Source organism: Nestor notabilis, unplaced genomic scaffold (genome assembly GCF_000696875.1).
Source record: "Nestor notabilis isolate BGI_N333 unplaced genomic scaffold, ASM69687v1 scaffold13855, whole genome shotgun sequence".
In the NCBI taxonomy this organism is placed as follows: Eukaryota; Metazoa; Chordata; class Aves; order Psittaciformes; family Psittacidae; genus Nestor; species Nestor notabilis.
The window spans coordinates 13,574-30,216 of NW_009928917.1; the positions used below are offsets into that span (position 1 = coordinate 13,574).

Here is a 16,643-nt window from a genome sequence, read left to right on the forward strand (position 1 = left end):
CTAGATCAGGCTGCCCAGAACCACATCCAGCCTGGCCTTGTATGTCTGCAAGGATAGAGCAGCCTCCACATCTCTAGCTTATAGCCACTTTATACAACACAAGAGAACGTTTTTATCTCAGTCATGTAGGTCAAAGTCAGAACAGTATTAGGAAATGGACACACTGTGTAGATGTAGATGCTTCTGTAAAGAGGGCAAATGATGAGGTGAGTATTGGGAACAACTAAACTGACACAGCAGTTTTCTAGAACTACAAAGCCAAACCAAATGTAAGTCTTTGTTAATGCTTTTGATTAGGAAATTCTTTAGCTCACAGATCTTTGTTAATGCTTGGGTGAAAAGACTTCTTATTCTTCATAGAAGGAGTCCACTTCAGTTCTGTATTTCTCTAGCACGGTGAGCCGCTTCAGCTTCATCGTTGGACCTTGAGAGAGGAAGAGAGTCAGAACAGCAGAAATAAGAATAAAAGTTCCTACTCAGTCTGAGCTTTGGCTCCTGTGATTTTCTATTGAAACGCCTGTTTGGAAGAACATCTGCCACTCTGTAAGTGCAGACAGCTGCTAAAAGTGAGAAGCAAGCATGGTATGTAAGGCACGAGGACTTCAAAGGGAGCTGCAGGTAAGATGATGACTGACTACTGCTACTTTTTTCATTAAAAATGATTAAAAGAATTATTTTTTGAAAGCTTTTAAACAATTTCCAGTGTATTCAAAGAGCCTGGTAATGTGCTTGGATCTCCGCTGTCAGGCTTTCACTTTAAAACAATATATTTTTAGTATTATTACTGAAAGTTATTAATACTATAATGCACAAGGAATTAACCAGAATCGATTATTTAATTGGCCAAAGCAATCTGAAATTTAACTATAGAACTGTACTTGTAAATAAGCACAGAAGGATACATAAGGGCACAGCAAACCCTCCAGTTTTGTGTTCTTTAACACACACTGCTAATGGCTTTTTCCTTTCCCTCTACTGGCTGGGCCCAGAATTTGGCATATGAAACTTTTTGAACACTCTCCTATCAGCAGCCTCTTTACTGTGTGTAGACCTCAACAGAAACCAGCAAATCTTACCTAGTTCTCCCCCCGAAATGGAAAAATCTCTTGGCAGGACTATCCATTTTTGGATACAATGGACCCGATTAGTGGCATTCATGTTGACTTTGTCGATTCCCTCCTGAATGGCTTGGTAGATTGCCTGGTCTCTTGCAGCTACAATCTCTGATACTCTAGTGGCTTTACTACCAGTCTTCTGGCAGAAGTCTCTGGCTTGCTCAGTGAGAATGTCAGTGGGCTCAGATGTATCTGGGTCCAGCACACTCTAAAATATCAAATGAAGTGAATCATCACATGCTCACTCTTACAAGCATTAGAAGTTTCTCTGATAAGGTCCCTCCTGACTAGTAAGAAACAAGCAGCAAGGCACCAACAGCCAAACATCCTGTAAGCATTAAAACCCAGAAACACCTGCATATGAGAATGCTTTTCTTTCCACTTGGCTACCAAATGCAAATATTTTTGGCTTATATGAAGGTGAAATTAACAGACTTAAGAGATCTTAATGAATGAGGCAATAAAATCCATTTATAGATCCTAAATTTCTACCACATTTTCTAAATTACTCCATTGTTACAGGGGAAGTTTTAGCTCACCATTAACTTGAATCACTGTGGTGTAATGCAAACAGCTTGAGATAGAAGCATTCTTCGAAATTAAGACTTCTTAAATCAGTATTTCTATTGCACCTGTAGGTAGGGAGTATCAGTCTCTATATAGAGGTAAACAACTTGAGGAAAAACTAAAGGGTCATTCACTATGTATGTACACGGAGCACAAAGCGCAAGTGATTTTGCAGTAGAAGTATGTACCACAGCAAAGCTATGAATTATTTTATCCTACATTCATTCTGGGGTTATTTGAAAAGAACAAATCATAGAGAAGTGTTTCTGGTGGAAAGCTGGTTTCTGTCAGAGAGTTTCTGTTAGAAACTGGGTTTGCCCCTAACAGAAGTGTTTGCTGGCTGTGTTCATCCACAAGAATCCAAGCTATTGTTGTGCTCTGCTGCTGACTTCTCACTCTTCCAACATTTCTTAATTGAAGTTAAAAACAAGGTCTTACTATACATATAGGCGAAACAGCAGTAGAACATAGATGTTTCACAGATCATAAGATCATTAAACATAAGAAGTTCAGATCCATTAGGATTTGGTCTGTAGTTATTATGCATTTTTTGCCCCACTAATCTCCTCGTGTCTCATTTTGGGTCTTTTCACAAACAGATCAAAAATCTTCTTTTGTTAGGCACAGCTGTATGAGCTCACTGAAACCAATATTAAAACTGGTTTACCTTTAGGGTCAGCAACATTGACAAAAACTTCTTCTTATCTCCAATCACCATAGCGTTACTAACAATTGGGAGTTCTTTTTTAACAGCATCTTCAATTGGAATCGGAGGCACATTTTCACCTCCAGCTGTAATTATCAAATCTAGGCAAAAAAGAAAGGCTATTAGTTGAATTCAAATGAATTCTGACAATCAGGTTTATTTCTGCAATGACCCACTTGTCTTATTCTGACATAAAGAATACGAGATTTTTTTTAACACTATGTTTTCAAAGAGAATAAAGACTGTTAGTTCATTATCTTAAAAAGAAAACTGCTAATATTTTTCCTGCATGTGCTCAAGTTCTCCCTTAAGTATAAGATATCTGCTCCAGCTGATTTTTACATCATCTAGTACCAGGTTAGTTATTCTCAAGGTGCTGTTGCATGAGCTGGAATTTTGGTGTGCACAATCATCTCTTCCCAATTAGCACAGGATTCACGCTCTGTTTTACTGTTGCCATCTCACCGTAAAGTCAGTCCATCGTTAATGTCATGAGTAAAACCAATTCTTAAAGCCACCAAGAGGGGTCAGACGAAAGTAAGTTACTACTACAGGGAGGCTCCATAAACACAACAGGGAAAGAAGGGAGAGAGGAGTGTGAGAAGTCAGGGGAGGAAGTCTGCAGTGTAAGGAGTCATTCCTGCCCTGCTGCTGACATGAGTGCAGCAGAATGACAGACTGGAATCCTCATATTTTAAAAGTTTGTAAACAATGGTAGTGATACCTCATTCTACTGATAAATGAACGTGCATTTGTATTGGAATGCATTCTGCCTGAAGTACAGCACATATATTCACTGGAATTACCACAAATTTGAGTATTATCTAGGTAAATTCCAGCTCTTTGCTTTAATTACACTGGTGACTTCTCACTGCCCTCACATAACAGTCCTTGCAGCATTTCAGAGTATGCTTCAACAAATAATGGAGACAAATAGTACAACAGTCCTGTAGGTAACAACGCAGCTGACTGCATGTATTAAGGATTCTGCAGGTACCTGGTTCCCTGTCAGTGATAAACTGGAAGAATTTAGATGCAATCAAGGGAATGTGGCACCCTTTCAGTATTCACAGGTTTGGGCCCTACCATCTCTACTGCTCCATGAGAACTATGACAAGAAATAACTTCCAGTCTATACTCAAGCTTCTGGTATGAAATAGGCATTGATCTCCTAACTATAAAAGTTATTTCTCTCCCTGTCCAATACACTATACACACTTGAGGAAGCACAAGTAGTTTTTATAGAACAAGAGACTTCTGTCAAGCCACAGGTACCTACCAAAGCTAGTTGCGTATCCAGACTTGTCTAGGTATACTTTTGACTTTCATTCCACCCTCCTTTTGCCTAAGTCCTGTCCTCTGCTTTAGATCTTTAACCAATCACTCTGGCACTTGGTTTTTCATTGTCTGACATAGCTTTATCCCAGCTGTCGCAGACAACTGTAATAGTGGCAACAACTTTTTCCACAGTTCTATTCACAAATAGAATATCCCCTGTATGGACTTCTCTAGCTACATCGTTGTGCTTTGCAGCTAATGAATCCTAAAACATGTAAGACCCAAAGAACCAAAGGACAAAGTCCTGTTTCAGTCACTGGAAGAAAAGCTTCTTTACTACCTTCTATTAGATTTTACATTACTTGGACTTGGATTTGAAACTCCAGTGGAACTGGTCAGACACTTATTTTATCCCAGATGTCCTAACTATCATGTAATTTAGAGTGTTATTAGTTCAGCAACCAAGGAAGATGTAAGTGGCAACACAAAAGTTATGAAGGAATGAGACTAGAAGTTGGTAACTGCTGTACTAAAGGAAAATGAATCAGACAAGAAAGCAAGTTAAAATCAAGATAGCTGCATTTGGTGCAGGCTATTAATAGGATCTACTTAAGTCCTGATTCTTAAGAGAACACTCTGCCATCCTATTGACAAATTCACTCATCCTCATTACCTCCCTAGTGATTCACCATGTATTCTAAGATGATAATTTCTCAGTTTTTAAATCTTCTTCAGTTACATCTTGACTGTGACCAATCCCACCTTCTGAATATAAATTGTGATAAAAAAGCTTCCAAGTAAGCAAGGGACCAGGCTTACTCTTGTGAGACTTCAAGCTATGTACTGTAGTAATACGTAGGTTTCTTGCTTTAGCTTTCCCAATACTGGTCTCTGCAAACACATTGCCTAAGGCATCAGAGGAACCTAACTCTGACCTACAGCAATAACTTCTGTGTAACACAGGGCTCTCTCTCATTACTATCTAAACATTCTAATGTGCAATTAAGGCAATTTAGCAAGATTCAAAGGGAGAACGGACAGCTTAATGGATTACTAGAATCAAAGATGACACATTAAACTGGTATTAGTATTTTAGATTACTAATTGTAACTAATACTGAAGAAAGGTTTGGAAGAGAAAAACCTTCATTGTAGGAGCTGAACCATCTCCACTTCTTACAGACTAAAGGGAAGTCTTTCCTGAAGAGGGCACACTGTGGTTTCCTCATAAGAGAGTTTATTTTGCTTTCCTATTAGCTCAATGTTGCTGGCATTGGAGGAAAGACACTTAATTAAATGGGCCGTATATGACAGGTGACTGAACAGTTACCATTAACGTGGAGCAAGATTTTTCTTACTTACCTTTAATTCTTCCAGTGACATAGAGAAAGCCATCCTTGTCTAGTTTTCCTAAATCTCCAGAATGCAGCCACCCATCCTCATCAAACGATTCTCTTGTTTTTTCTTCCATATTTAAATAACCCATGAAAACAGTCCTTCCCCAGAAACAGATTTCTCCATTGCCTTCTGCATCTTTGTCCACCAATTTCACTCTGCAGCCAGGTGTTGGTTTTCCACAGCTATCAGACACAAGCATAGATATATGAAACATGACACTGTTAAGACTTCTAACATGCCAAATCTCCAAACCCATCGAAGTCCCAGTGACTGCAAATAACACCCTGCTGTAACTGTTAGAAAGCTATGGAATATTAATTTACTAGGGTAGATACGTTAAAAGTATCTAAGCAGTCTATTCTGACTGTCTTGCTCTGTGCTTCCTGGTTTGGTTTTTTTATCCCTCTGTATCTTCAGGCATAAAAACACCTCTGTATTTGGGGTCTTGCATTTGAAAGTTAACCTACCCTGGGCCAGGGCTAGGATATATGTCATATTTAGTAACTACGTTGTGCATATAACGCTGCAGATCATTTCAATGCTCTCAGTGTGCCATGCTACGGAGGGAATGTGTTCAGCTTCTGACAAGGAAGTTATTTTGCCTCCCGAAGTCACAATGGAATAGCAATGCATTAAGAGAAAATAAAACACAAACAAGATCTGTGCTGAACTTAGTAAAAACTCTTCTCAAAGATATAATGAAAAATACCAGGGTTTAAAGTTAAAAAGCAAAAAGGAAAAAAAAGAAGTTACCTGTGCTGCCTGTAATTGGTTGGCCCAGATAGACAATGGGGGCCTGAGGTCTCACTCATCCCATAGGCCTCATACAGGGTGATGTTCAGACCCAAGAAGAAATAAAGTGTTTCTGTATTGAGAGGAGCAGCACCAGAAAAGTGCTTCTGACAGGAAGAAAACCCCAGTGCATTACGTACTTTTGCAAGCACAAAGTAGTCTGCTAACCTCATCCAGAACTGTTTTAAATCACTGCTGAGTGAAAAACACAAAAGAGAAGGAGACAGCAAGTCAGAGCAACCTTGGAGATTGCCAAAACAAAACCGAACACAAATTTTGTTTAGAGATTTATTTGTTGTTTGGTTTTGGGTGTTGACAAAAGTTGCATCAGTAAAACCAGGTTACACATTGCTCCTTTTCTCATTTATAGGATGTCTTTTCTTGCTAAGTGAACTCCAGCTCTTGAGGTGCCTGAATACTGCAATTAAAGATTCTATAAAACCACATTGTATAAAACAAACTCTTCTATTTCTGATTCTTTATCAGTTAAATGCATCTCTGAGAACCTCTATGACTACAGTCTGAGACGTGCAGGACCTATCTGAGAAGCTGAATGCTCAGACAAGCAATCAGCACCATTGCACAAGGTTTTGGAATACATTTTCTGTAAGCAATTTCACACTTCACTGTGTCGTGCAAGCTGGGGGACATGTTAGTAGGAGTACATTTTAAACAGTCCCCTGTGTTTAAGATCAGCCTGCTGGAACCGATAACTACACCTTCCCTTTTGCATTACATTTGCTGTGGCACCAGGCCAGATGTTACACATTTACACTTAAGAGTTTCACCAATGCTTCATAGTTTATTGCAAGCAGGTAGCTACTTTCAAGTTGATGGGAAATCTCACTCTTACAATACATACCTGCTTGAGCAGCTTAGGTTTCTCTCTAAGCTAAGTGACATAGCCCATGACAGCATTTTCTTCTTCATAAATCCTGACTGAGCAGAAGCATCCTTTAATTTCTCCATGATTTTCTCCCATACTCGAGGAACTCCCATGTGAGATGTTGGCTGTACTTCTTTTAGTGTGTTGACCAAGCTGCCCTGTTAAAGCCATTAAATCATTTCAAAGCATTGCAAAAGGTCCACAGCAGTGATAAAGAGGTTTGGTGATGCAGTCTGCGTCTTGCAATACTAACATGCAGCACATCACTGAACATATAGGATATAAAGAAGGACTGCGGAGGCTGCTTCAGTCAGACATATGCATTAACGTGTCAGCTGACACATCAGGGAGGTATATGTACAAGAAAAACACACAGGTAGTTTAGATCCTTCTGCCTCCCTTTCTTCCAGAAATTGCTTACATTTCTTTTGCTTTAGATGCATATTCTTCTGCTTCAAAAGAACCTTATGGATCTGGATTATCTATTTTAACTGGTGTCTACAGCACTGGATCACAGGTCTAATGGATTTTATTTTTCCATAATTCTTACAATAATGGATTCTCAAGCTTCATTCTCTGCAGCTTTTCAAAGATCATACTCCCTCCTTGGAATGTATTCTAAGAAGAAGATGAATTAGGTACAATGCAAGAAAGATACCTTCAGAGCATCTGGCTCAGCAAAGTAAACTTGCTCTCCCCACTTGATTCCAGTCCACAGGTCATATATCTGCGCAGCTATGTGGCTGAGGGGGAGATAACTGACGATTGACTCCTGTTGGACCTCTGCAGGTTGCATTTCTCCTGCTCTGCTGCAGTGTGCTGCTGTCCAAGTTATCTGTTCAGATCAATTATAAAACACATCAGGTATCATGGGGTTGTTTTTTCTTTTTTTCCTTTTAACATGAAGTAAGGATCCTCATGCTATGCTAACGTAACTGCAAAATCTGTGCTCACAGAAACTGAAGACACTGCAATCTTTGACAGCACAACAGACTCAATTCCCTGGGGGATGCTTGGTCAAAAGCAAGATGAATTATCAGCAACAAAGTCTTGCAGATAACATAAATAAATGCAGCCTTTCTGCTCCTTGACTGGGCTATGAATGCTACCAACTTCCTATGCCCAAATGACACACTGAGCAGGGCAGCCATGGGCTGGATGGGCAAGGAGTAAACGGATCTGCCCCTTCTTTTACAACTCTCCTACTATGCACACTTTCTATCAAGCTGGCATTTTTCACGGGCCCTGCGTGTCTGTATGTTTACCTAAAAAAGAACAAAGAACACTGAGTGATCAGCGGACTCAAACGACAGTTCAGTATCAGCAACAAGCTCATTACCTTGTATTGATCAGCACCTGGCTAAGCACTAATAAGGAAGATAGCAGCTACATTCTGCTCCTCTGGAAGCTTCTAGGGTATTCACCACGGTGGTTCACAAGTCACACGCACACCCCCCTACCCTGACCAGCAGCACTGCAAACATGAATGTTTTGGAACGTGTGCTGTGTGACTTCTTAGTCAAACTGGATGATGTTCTCCTCCTTCGTAATTCCCACTTTATCTCAGAAGAAGCAGTTCAAGGATGCCAAATATGCACATCTTCATTATAGGAATATAGCATATGGAAGACCCACAAATACATGTGATGATATAAGGGGATTGTGAAAAGATACACATGCAAAGAAGAAAAAACAAAAAAACCCAAACCAAGAAACATCTCTTTCTCTGAGAAGTCTGTAACCTAAAATGGGTAAGGCAGGACACAGAAATTAAATTATTCAAGATGAGAAGAGATAACAGGTACTGCACATGATTTGTATCGTATGTTCCTGCCAGCTCCTTTTCCTTGCAATAAATTAGATGGTCCAAAATGTACATTTGGTCTAATGAAACACAGATTCTCATGAGAGGTTGTTAAGGAGCAGCACGCTGTGAGGTCAGGCCACTACAGGTTTAGATGGCACCACTGGATACGTGGCTATGGGAGACTTACGCAGTAGGCAGAACTGGGGTCTCTTTGAGATGCAGCTACATTGATTTGCTTATTGTCCCAAGCCTTGTGGCACACAGGCACACTCACAGCAGATCTATGTGGGTACATACATGACTGATTCAGCATTGGTTTTGCACATGGACACTAGCAAGCATCTTTTGACTAAAGAAGGCAGCAGCACAGCTACAGGCAAGGCATGCTTTCCACTGTTCATCAACATAAAAATAGCCTGTTTGTGATCAGCAGCCAGGAATAGCTTGGCAGCTACCATGGAAATGACAGCAGACTCCTTTGAGATGGAAGAGCATAGGATCTGCAGTGTAAGATCAGTCTTTATGTCTACCAAGTCCAGTATGCTCTGCTCCCAGGTACTACTGTACTAATTCCCCACATTTCGGTGAATTGCTCCTCACAGTGGACATGTCTGTGATAGTTTCTGCTTTATTTTAAGAGGCGAGGCCACAGCTTAGACCAGCCCATTCACAGACAGTCTGTGTGTTCAGAAAGGCTCCCCACCACTTTCCACTCCTGCTCAGCCACCTTAAAAAATTTATATATATATATATATAAAACCCCAAAACAACTACATTTCAGATCTTCGCTACTGGTCCTCCATGGGAAGCCCTTTGCAAAAGCAAAGCTTATTTTGATAGTGGCTGGGGGGGGGGTATATATGATTTGTTTCTTTTAAGATGACCTGTGGCATCACCTGAGAGACTTTATGGCAATCTGTGAATTATATTTACGAATACATGCATTGGATCTTACAAAAGGAAGAACAGTGAATGAAAAGAAGTCATATTCATAACAAACTGTTCAATTTTGTGAAGTGCTAGTTCGAGTGAAGTTTCGTTTTTCAAGTTGCTTATATTTCACCAGAAAGTATAAGCATTCACAACTTCACAACTGCATTTTGAATACTGCTTTGTAGTACCTTATCCATGTTGCAAAAGCGAAAGGATTTCAAGGGTTTAGTATGTACCAGTCATTTCATAACATAAGAATAAATATCCTCATACATTGCTATTTTTATGCTAAAGCACATACATTGTCATGACTCAGCATGGCTCCTTTTGGCTTCCCAGTTGTTCCGGACGTGTATATTAGCACACAGCACTGATTTGGCTCTTGAGAGTTAATAATATCATCCAAAGTAGTATCAGACACGTCATCTCCCAAAGCCAGAAACTCTTCCATCTAGAACATGTAACAGAGAACACAAGATACCAAATGGCTTCTTACAAGTGGGAAACATTCAGTACCTTACCAGTCTCAAAAATGGCAGACAACTTCAGTGCCTTGCTCTGCACATGTTTCCAAGGCAAGTTTCCCTGTGTCTTTCCTGTGTAAGAAAGATGGTAAGACTAGCTTAGAACTTGATGTGTGAATTGCAAACAGACTATCTAAAACTGTGCTGCCATGAGTCTTTTCAATGTCTAAGGGAATGGTAATACTACTTCTCCTCCTAGATGGGTACTATATAGAAGTCAGAGACTAAAATTCTGTTACTATTTCACACTGTTAGATAATTCTGAGTCTTATACAAAGGAATCTGAATGTACCCTTTTTAAGTAAGAGTACACTTGTGACACCCCATTCGCACTTCCTTGTCCTCTATATCAATGCTAATATAAACAATTGGATGAGAGTTTCTTTGCAAAAGCCTCATTATCTATGCGTGGGAAGGCATGCCCAAATTATCTGCTGTTCTATAGCAAACAGAGCACACAACTTCCATCCAAATTTAGCTCAACCTAGAATGAGCTAAAGCTTTTATGATGCTGACTTGTGTGCCACACAAACTGGCCCAGAAGGATGCTGAATCATATTGGCTGCTCCCAGACACTACTATTACATGCATCTGATATGCTGCTATGTGTGCCATTGATTCCAATCCTAATTGAAAACTAGGGTACAACAAAGTCTTTTAAGATAGTCAATAACCAAACCATCATTTTCCTATTGGAATCATATGATTTATACTGTGCTACACAACTGTTATTCAAATGCAGCACCTCCATTCTTTAACAGTTTTTGGAGATATATCTAGGACCACACAGCAGTAAAGGGAATGATGTGAAGGACAACAGAAGTGAAAAAGGAGAGTCTGTGCTTGGTCATTGTTTCTTTCAGACCTCTGCCATCAGGGTTACAATCATTAGCCTCTGTGGCACTGAGACTTCCTTTTCTTGGGTGGCAAGGCTGTCCTAAGTATGCTTCATCAGTTTTATACGTTCATCCAATAAATCACATCTCTGAAAAGAGAGGCGGTACACAGCTCTCTAGCAGGTAGAGAATTTGTCACATTCTATCCCTTCCCATGGAATGCTGCTGCATCAGTTTCACTAGCTCCTGGAACATCTGAGTGTCAAGGGTGTAATTGTTTCTATGTGATTTAGCAGTCATTCCAAGCAGACAGGCCTTCCTGACCTGTCTTCTCATTCTAGAACGCAGTAATCACTGTGAATTTGTTGCCTAGGCTTTGTTTACTGAACAGTACCTGCAACAGGCAGTGTTCCCATTCCACAGATCATGAAAGGTACAGTCACACACACTATGACTTTGCATTTGCCTGCTGGAAACATGCACTCATCAGTGAACCAGGGTTCTGCCCTCACTGCAGCAAAAGCTCATTACATGTTAGCTGTCATCTTGCAATACAGATCCCTTTCATCAATGCCATGTGGTTTGCTTTACATCAAACCTAATAACCAATCATTTCTGCCTTTGGTGAGTTATCTCTGATTCTTCCTTTAGACAACAAACTGTGGAACTTTCAGACATTGCCATAGCTCTCCTTCTCCACTGAGGAAGTGTGCCCAACATGACACCTGAACAGATCAATTCCCAGGCATTTAGGTTTCACCAACTGAATGTTCTTCCAGAACTACCTGCTAGCTTATTCTTTTTACTAAGGAATACAAATAGTAAAATCATAATCTTTTTTTTTATTGTACTGAGATGCAGGGCATACGCTATACCAGTTCATACAGCACTGTAATAGAAACCATTTGTTATGTGCTATTCAACATAGCAAAAGATGATTAAACAAGTGCAGAAGACTTGTTTCTTGTGAACCTAATAACCCCTCAGATCATCGAAATTACAAGTATTTTTAAATAATTCTATGCTGTCCAGTCTTCATTAGTATCTCCTCCAAAACCCCCCCTTGAAGTTTTACGGCCTAGAACCTGATAAGCTGTAGTCCACTTAAAATACTGACTTTTGTATTCTTATTACTTAACTATTTTCAGAATATATTGGAATAACATGTTTACAAAAATCTGGTTTGCTTGAAGCATTCCTGTTTCTTAAATTAAAGGCTGGACTTCCACCACTCAAATTCCTGATCCTGCCTTTGTCCTTTTTTCTGCTTGGTTTTTACTATGTGATATGAAGATTCCACATACACTAAGAAAATGTGCTTCTCTATGTGTAGTCCGTATTTATTTCCCTTCACTTGTTGCCTGTCACTGGGAATACTTTGTGCACAAGCACTTTCACCTTGGATCAAGTGTAACTAACTACAACTCAGGTTTCAATAGCACCAGTGGACAACCTTTATTTTTAACCATTTGGGAGTACACATTCCTACCTGCAGTCTACAGGTGTTTTGTTAATCCAGTCAAGTAAAAAGCCAGGAAGGCACAAGACAGATAGTTAAGCAAGGTGCTTCTAATTTTAAATGTCTAGTATCAAACATGAAGTTACAGGTAAATGAGACAGAAAAAGCTGATGAAGCTTTTGAATGTGCTGGAACACATCAATGCATTCTAAATGGCAGACATTCCACAGATTAAATATAGTAGAATTTATCAAATATCTAATACCCCAAGTGTTACAACTCTGTTCTAGCATTCACATACCGTATACAAATTTGGGTATCTCTTTGGAATGGAGTCCTTATATAGCACAACAGCTTTCAAGTGTGGCAAGTGATTCCAGATCTGTTGGATTGTTAAAACCAAATTTATTACTTATTACTCATATCTTATGTGGGTTTTGTCCCCAGTAAAATACTGCCAAAACTGTAATGGCTTGACAGTCACAAGAAACCTCCTGTTTCCCTCCATTCTCAAATATTCTCCCGTAAACTCACAACCAACGAGGAGGGGAGAGAAGGAATAAAAGGAGACACTACACAGTCTGCTCTAGAAAATCTGTTTCAATCTTTTTCCAGTCAAAAAAGGAAAAACCCAAATGCCAACCCAACCCAACCCCCAGCGATGGCTCCTCAGCATCCTCAGATACCAGATTCCCAAGTAAGAACACTCCCAGGAAAGGTTTCACGATAGAGATAATGCATATGGAACCAGCTCAGCATTGAGAAAGGGGGAAATGAGGGCTTTTCAGTAACCATTCAGCTGCCCTATACCTGCATTATCTTGTCCAGTTGCTTCCGATTTTCCACAACCATGATATTGGTTTTGCTGTCATGAGCAATGTAGTGACAGGCCTCTGGAGAATTGGTTGTGTATATCCCTGTGACAATTCCTCTGCATTAAAAATGTGTATATATAAGAATACATACTGATACACACACATATACATGCACCTAGTATCAAAAAAGACAATAATAATCAAAGATCAGATGAAAGCTGACAGATGTGGAAGTAAACAGCAGCACAGCTGTTGCATTTGTTTCAAGTATCCTGATATACATGACTACCTGATATATGCACATTGCAAAAACTCATCTCTGAACTCTATTTAGTAGAAGATGCCGTAGGCTAGAATTCAGCATTTTAACTTACTTGAGGATACAAGAGAGTTAGCTTGGGAAGTGGTAAAAACCCCCAACATTAATGTTATCTTTCTTGTCAAGCTGCACACAGATACCAGTTTCAATTTCACTGGCACAGAAACAGCTTAAGAGGTAAAATCCAAATTGTATAAATAGGTATCAGGACAGAAGGAATCAGGCGAATTTGTATTTACCTGTCACTTCATCTACTTGAACATATCTTGCTGTAGACAAACATCATTACTACAAAAGAGGAAGTCTCATCTATTTCCCATCTTCCAGTGATAATGTACAACAGCTTCTGTGTGACTGTCACAGTTAAGCCCATAGCAAAAAGGATCAGTTTATGAGTGTCTGCACTGGTTTGGATACACTGAAAGCTGTGAGGCTCCAGTAGGTTGCTGAACATGCCAACCGCCTGCAGCACAGCTTCCAAGATATGACACCAAATACTGATTTGCAACATTTCCAGACCTACCAAAACAGAAATCCCCAGATCTGCCACAAAATCAAACAAAGGAAAATCTTACCCAGCAAAAACAGCTCCAACAGCTGAGATGAACCATTCTGGAGAATTAAATCCAAGGATTGCTACGCTGTGGAATCGTTCAAGACCAAGCTTAAAAATAATAAGCAGAAGTTTGTATAATACAGGCACACTGGAGAGAAACATAGAGCATGAAACATGCACACAGACATAAACAATGGAAAGTTTTGATTTAGTATTCTAGCACTGACAAGCCATGTGCAGGCACATCTCTGTTGTTATCCATAGCAAAACCTGTAGTTATCAGCAGTTAACATGATCTAAACTTTCCACCACATTCTCCTGTCTGAGCTCTTCAGAAAGGCCTGAAAAACAGAACTTTTCAGTAAGAGCAAGAGCAGACCAAGTACTAATCTTACCCTATGCTTAAAATGTTTTCAAATCTGTCTTTATCCCACCAAAGTCCTGACAGAGCTGCTTTTACCTTTTTTTTTTTTAATCTTCAGGCCTTCTGCTGAGCTTTGTACCCAGGCCCCAGTGAGACAGTGTAATACAGCAACTCTTCACTTGAAGTCAAGTTCCCTTGACGCTAGTGTAATCTCTTTGACCAAAAGCAATTTTCACCATTATTAATTCCATAAAGAATACGACTGATGATCTTCAATTAATGGGAAAAGCCTCTTATAGAGTGGATTTGGGGTTTTGTTTGTTTTAAGAAGGCAAAGGCAGAAAAAGGAACTGGTTTTGTTTGTTTTAAGAAGGCAAAGGCAGAAAAAGGAATTGGTTTTGTTTCCTGTACCTACCTTCAAAAAGCCTTTGGCTGCTTTCCTGGAGAGGCAATAATACTCTGAAAAAGTTATCTTCTCCCACTTTCCATTTTTTTTGCTGGCCAAAGCATTAAGCGATCCATATTTTTCTAGGCTGTCCTTGAACATCTGATGAACTGTTATGGGAGTCTGAGGACACGAGTTATCTATTCTCAGCCTGACTCTGCCATCAGCAAGGAAAGTCCACAGAGACTCTGAAAGTAAAGCATTATCACCAAGGTATTCCGTTAGTGAAAAATACCACGTGACAAGAGGACTGAATAAAAACTGCAGGACTAAGCAGAACTCTGGCATTCCCCACCTTTTGAGAGCAGGGCTTTCCAATTTTGTAACTATCAAATAAACCATGTAGAAAGAAAAATCTTTATTCCTTATACTTTTTTCTGCATCTTGAATAAAAGTGCCACCATACAGAATGACACTGATCTTCTGTATTACAGGCACATCTCCAGTTCCAGAAGAATCTCTTTGCCTGTGCTCAGCCCTGCACAGCCACTGTCCCTTGAGCTAATGGAGTAGCTGGTGAATCAGAAGGCTACAGAGGTCCAAAGGACTGAAACCTTTGTCCCTGTTCAGCATCCAAGCTCCTTTTGCTTCTCATAGCTCTTTCCTCCCTCCTTCCCCCAGCTATTCGCCTTTATCCTGCCCCTGCTCCCCACTACTTCCCCATGTTCCAGTGTGTATATCCAGTTCACTCACTCCTGTCTTGCCCTATTTCCACATCATCTTTCACCTTCTTCTGCTCTTGCTTTCCTCACCCTGTATTTTTTGCCATCCACATTTTCCTTCCTGTATTTTTCTTCCCCTTCCTTGACAGGACTTAGAGACAGAGCAACAACTAATGTCGCTTGGCTCTCAGCACTGGTGCCAAGGACTGGGGCAGTTCCTGGCATTCACAAGAAATGACTGCCTCAAAGATTCAACTTGGCTCTTGCAAACCCAGCAAGCAGCAAGCTGACTATAGATACACTCCTTAGAGAATCTAGGGGTTAGTAAGTTGGCCATATTTAGGTGAATTTTCACAAGGAAGACAAAAAACCACTAAACAACTCCCCTATCAAACAGTTAGTTCCCATACTTCTGAATGAAACAGTACAAGAACATTTTAAGAACTTTTTTTCCCTTATATTTACTTTCCTAAATGAATATTTTAGCATAATCATTGAAAAAAACAAAAGATTCCACAGAGAGCTGGTGGAACATTTCAGACTGAAGAGCTTGTCAGAATTAAGAGTAACAGAAAACATGACTTTCAACGTTTCCTCCAGTAACTCCTGCTACCTGCATTAGATTTTGTAGCCCAGATGCTTTCTCATTCACTACTACGTGACCTTGGCTCATGTCCTTCATATGAACTCACTGAACGTCAGAGATGGAGAGGAAAGATTTATTCCTAAAGGAGGATTTTGTCAGATAAAACAAAACATGGCAGAGATTTTATTCAGACGGGTAGTCTTGACTGTCACTCTTTGAGTCTCTTGAAGTGTTCTTTTTCCTCATGCCATTCTTCTCCAAGGCCAAGTTCCACGATCAGACTAAATTTTCCTGTTCGCTGTCTGCTGCTGAAGGACGAGATGGCTCAGAATAGTCTTACAAAAGAGTAGTGTAAAAAGAACTGTTCTGCAGTTTGTCTTAGGAATTTCTCCAAGGACAGCTGATCTAAATGTTTGGAATTTTAGGTGTGCAGTTCTCCCACTACAGTAGAAATTTTTAACAAGGAACTTTACAGGAGGAAACAAGTAGTTAAAAACTTCATACTTCGTAAGTTTTCAGCTGATCTTTCACAATACGATCCTAAACACCAAACATTATTTTAAACAGACAAACAACAAGTCTTTTTCCTTTTTTTC

The 16,643-nt window shown here is 39.8% G+C and overlaps 1 protein-coding gene across 1 annotated transcript; it reads right to left on the reverse strand.

The window, feature by feature from the left end:
• Nucleotides 1-347: 347 nt before the first annotated feature.
• ACSBG1 (acyl-CoA synthetase bubblegum family member 1) lies at nucleotides 348-14,960 on the reverse strand. Its single transcript, XM_010014751.1, has 11 exons — nucleotides 14,770-14,960; nucleotides 13,111-13,231; nucleotides 12,602-12,682; nucleotides 9,783-9,932; nucleotides 7,400-7,576; nucleotides 6,718-6,899; nucleotides 5,817-6,050; nucleotides 5,028-5,245; nucleotides 2,350-2,489; nucleotides 1,077-1,323; nucleotides 348-424 (listed from the first exon to the last, which is right to left on the reverse strand). The coding sequence occupies exons 2-11, from the start codon at nucleotides 13,150-13,152 to the stop codon at nucleotides 348-350; spliced, it is 1,548 nt and encodes a 515-aa protein (XP_010013053.1). The 5' UTR covers nucleotides 13,153-13,231; nucleotides 14,770-14,960.
• Nucleotides 14,961-16,643: the final 1,683 nt, after the last annotated feature.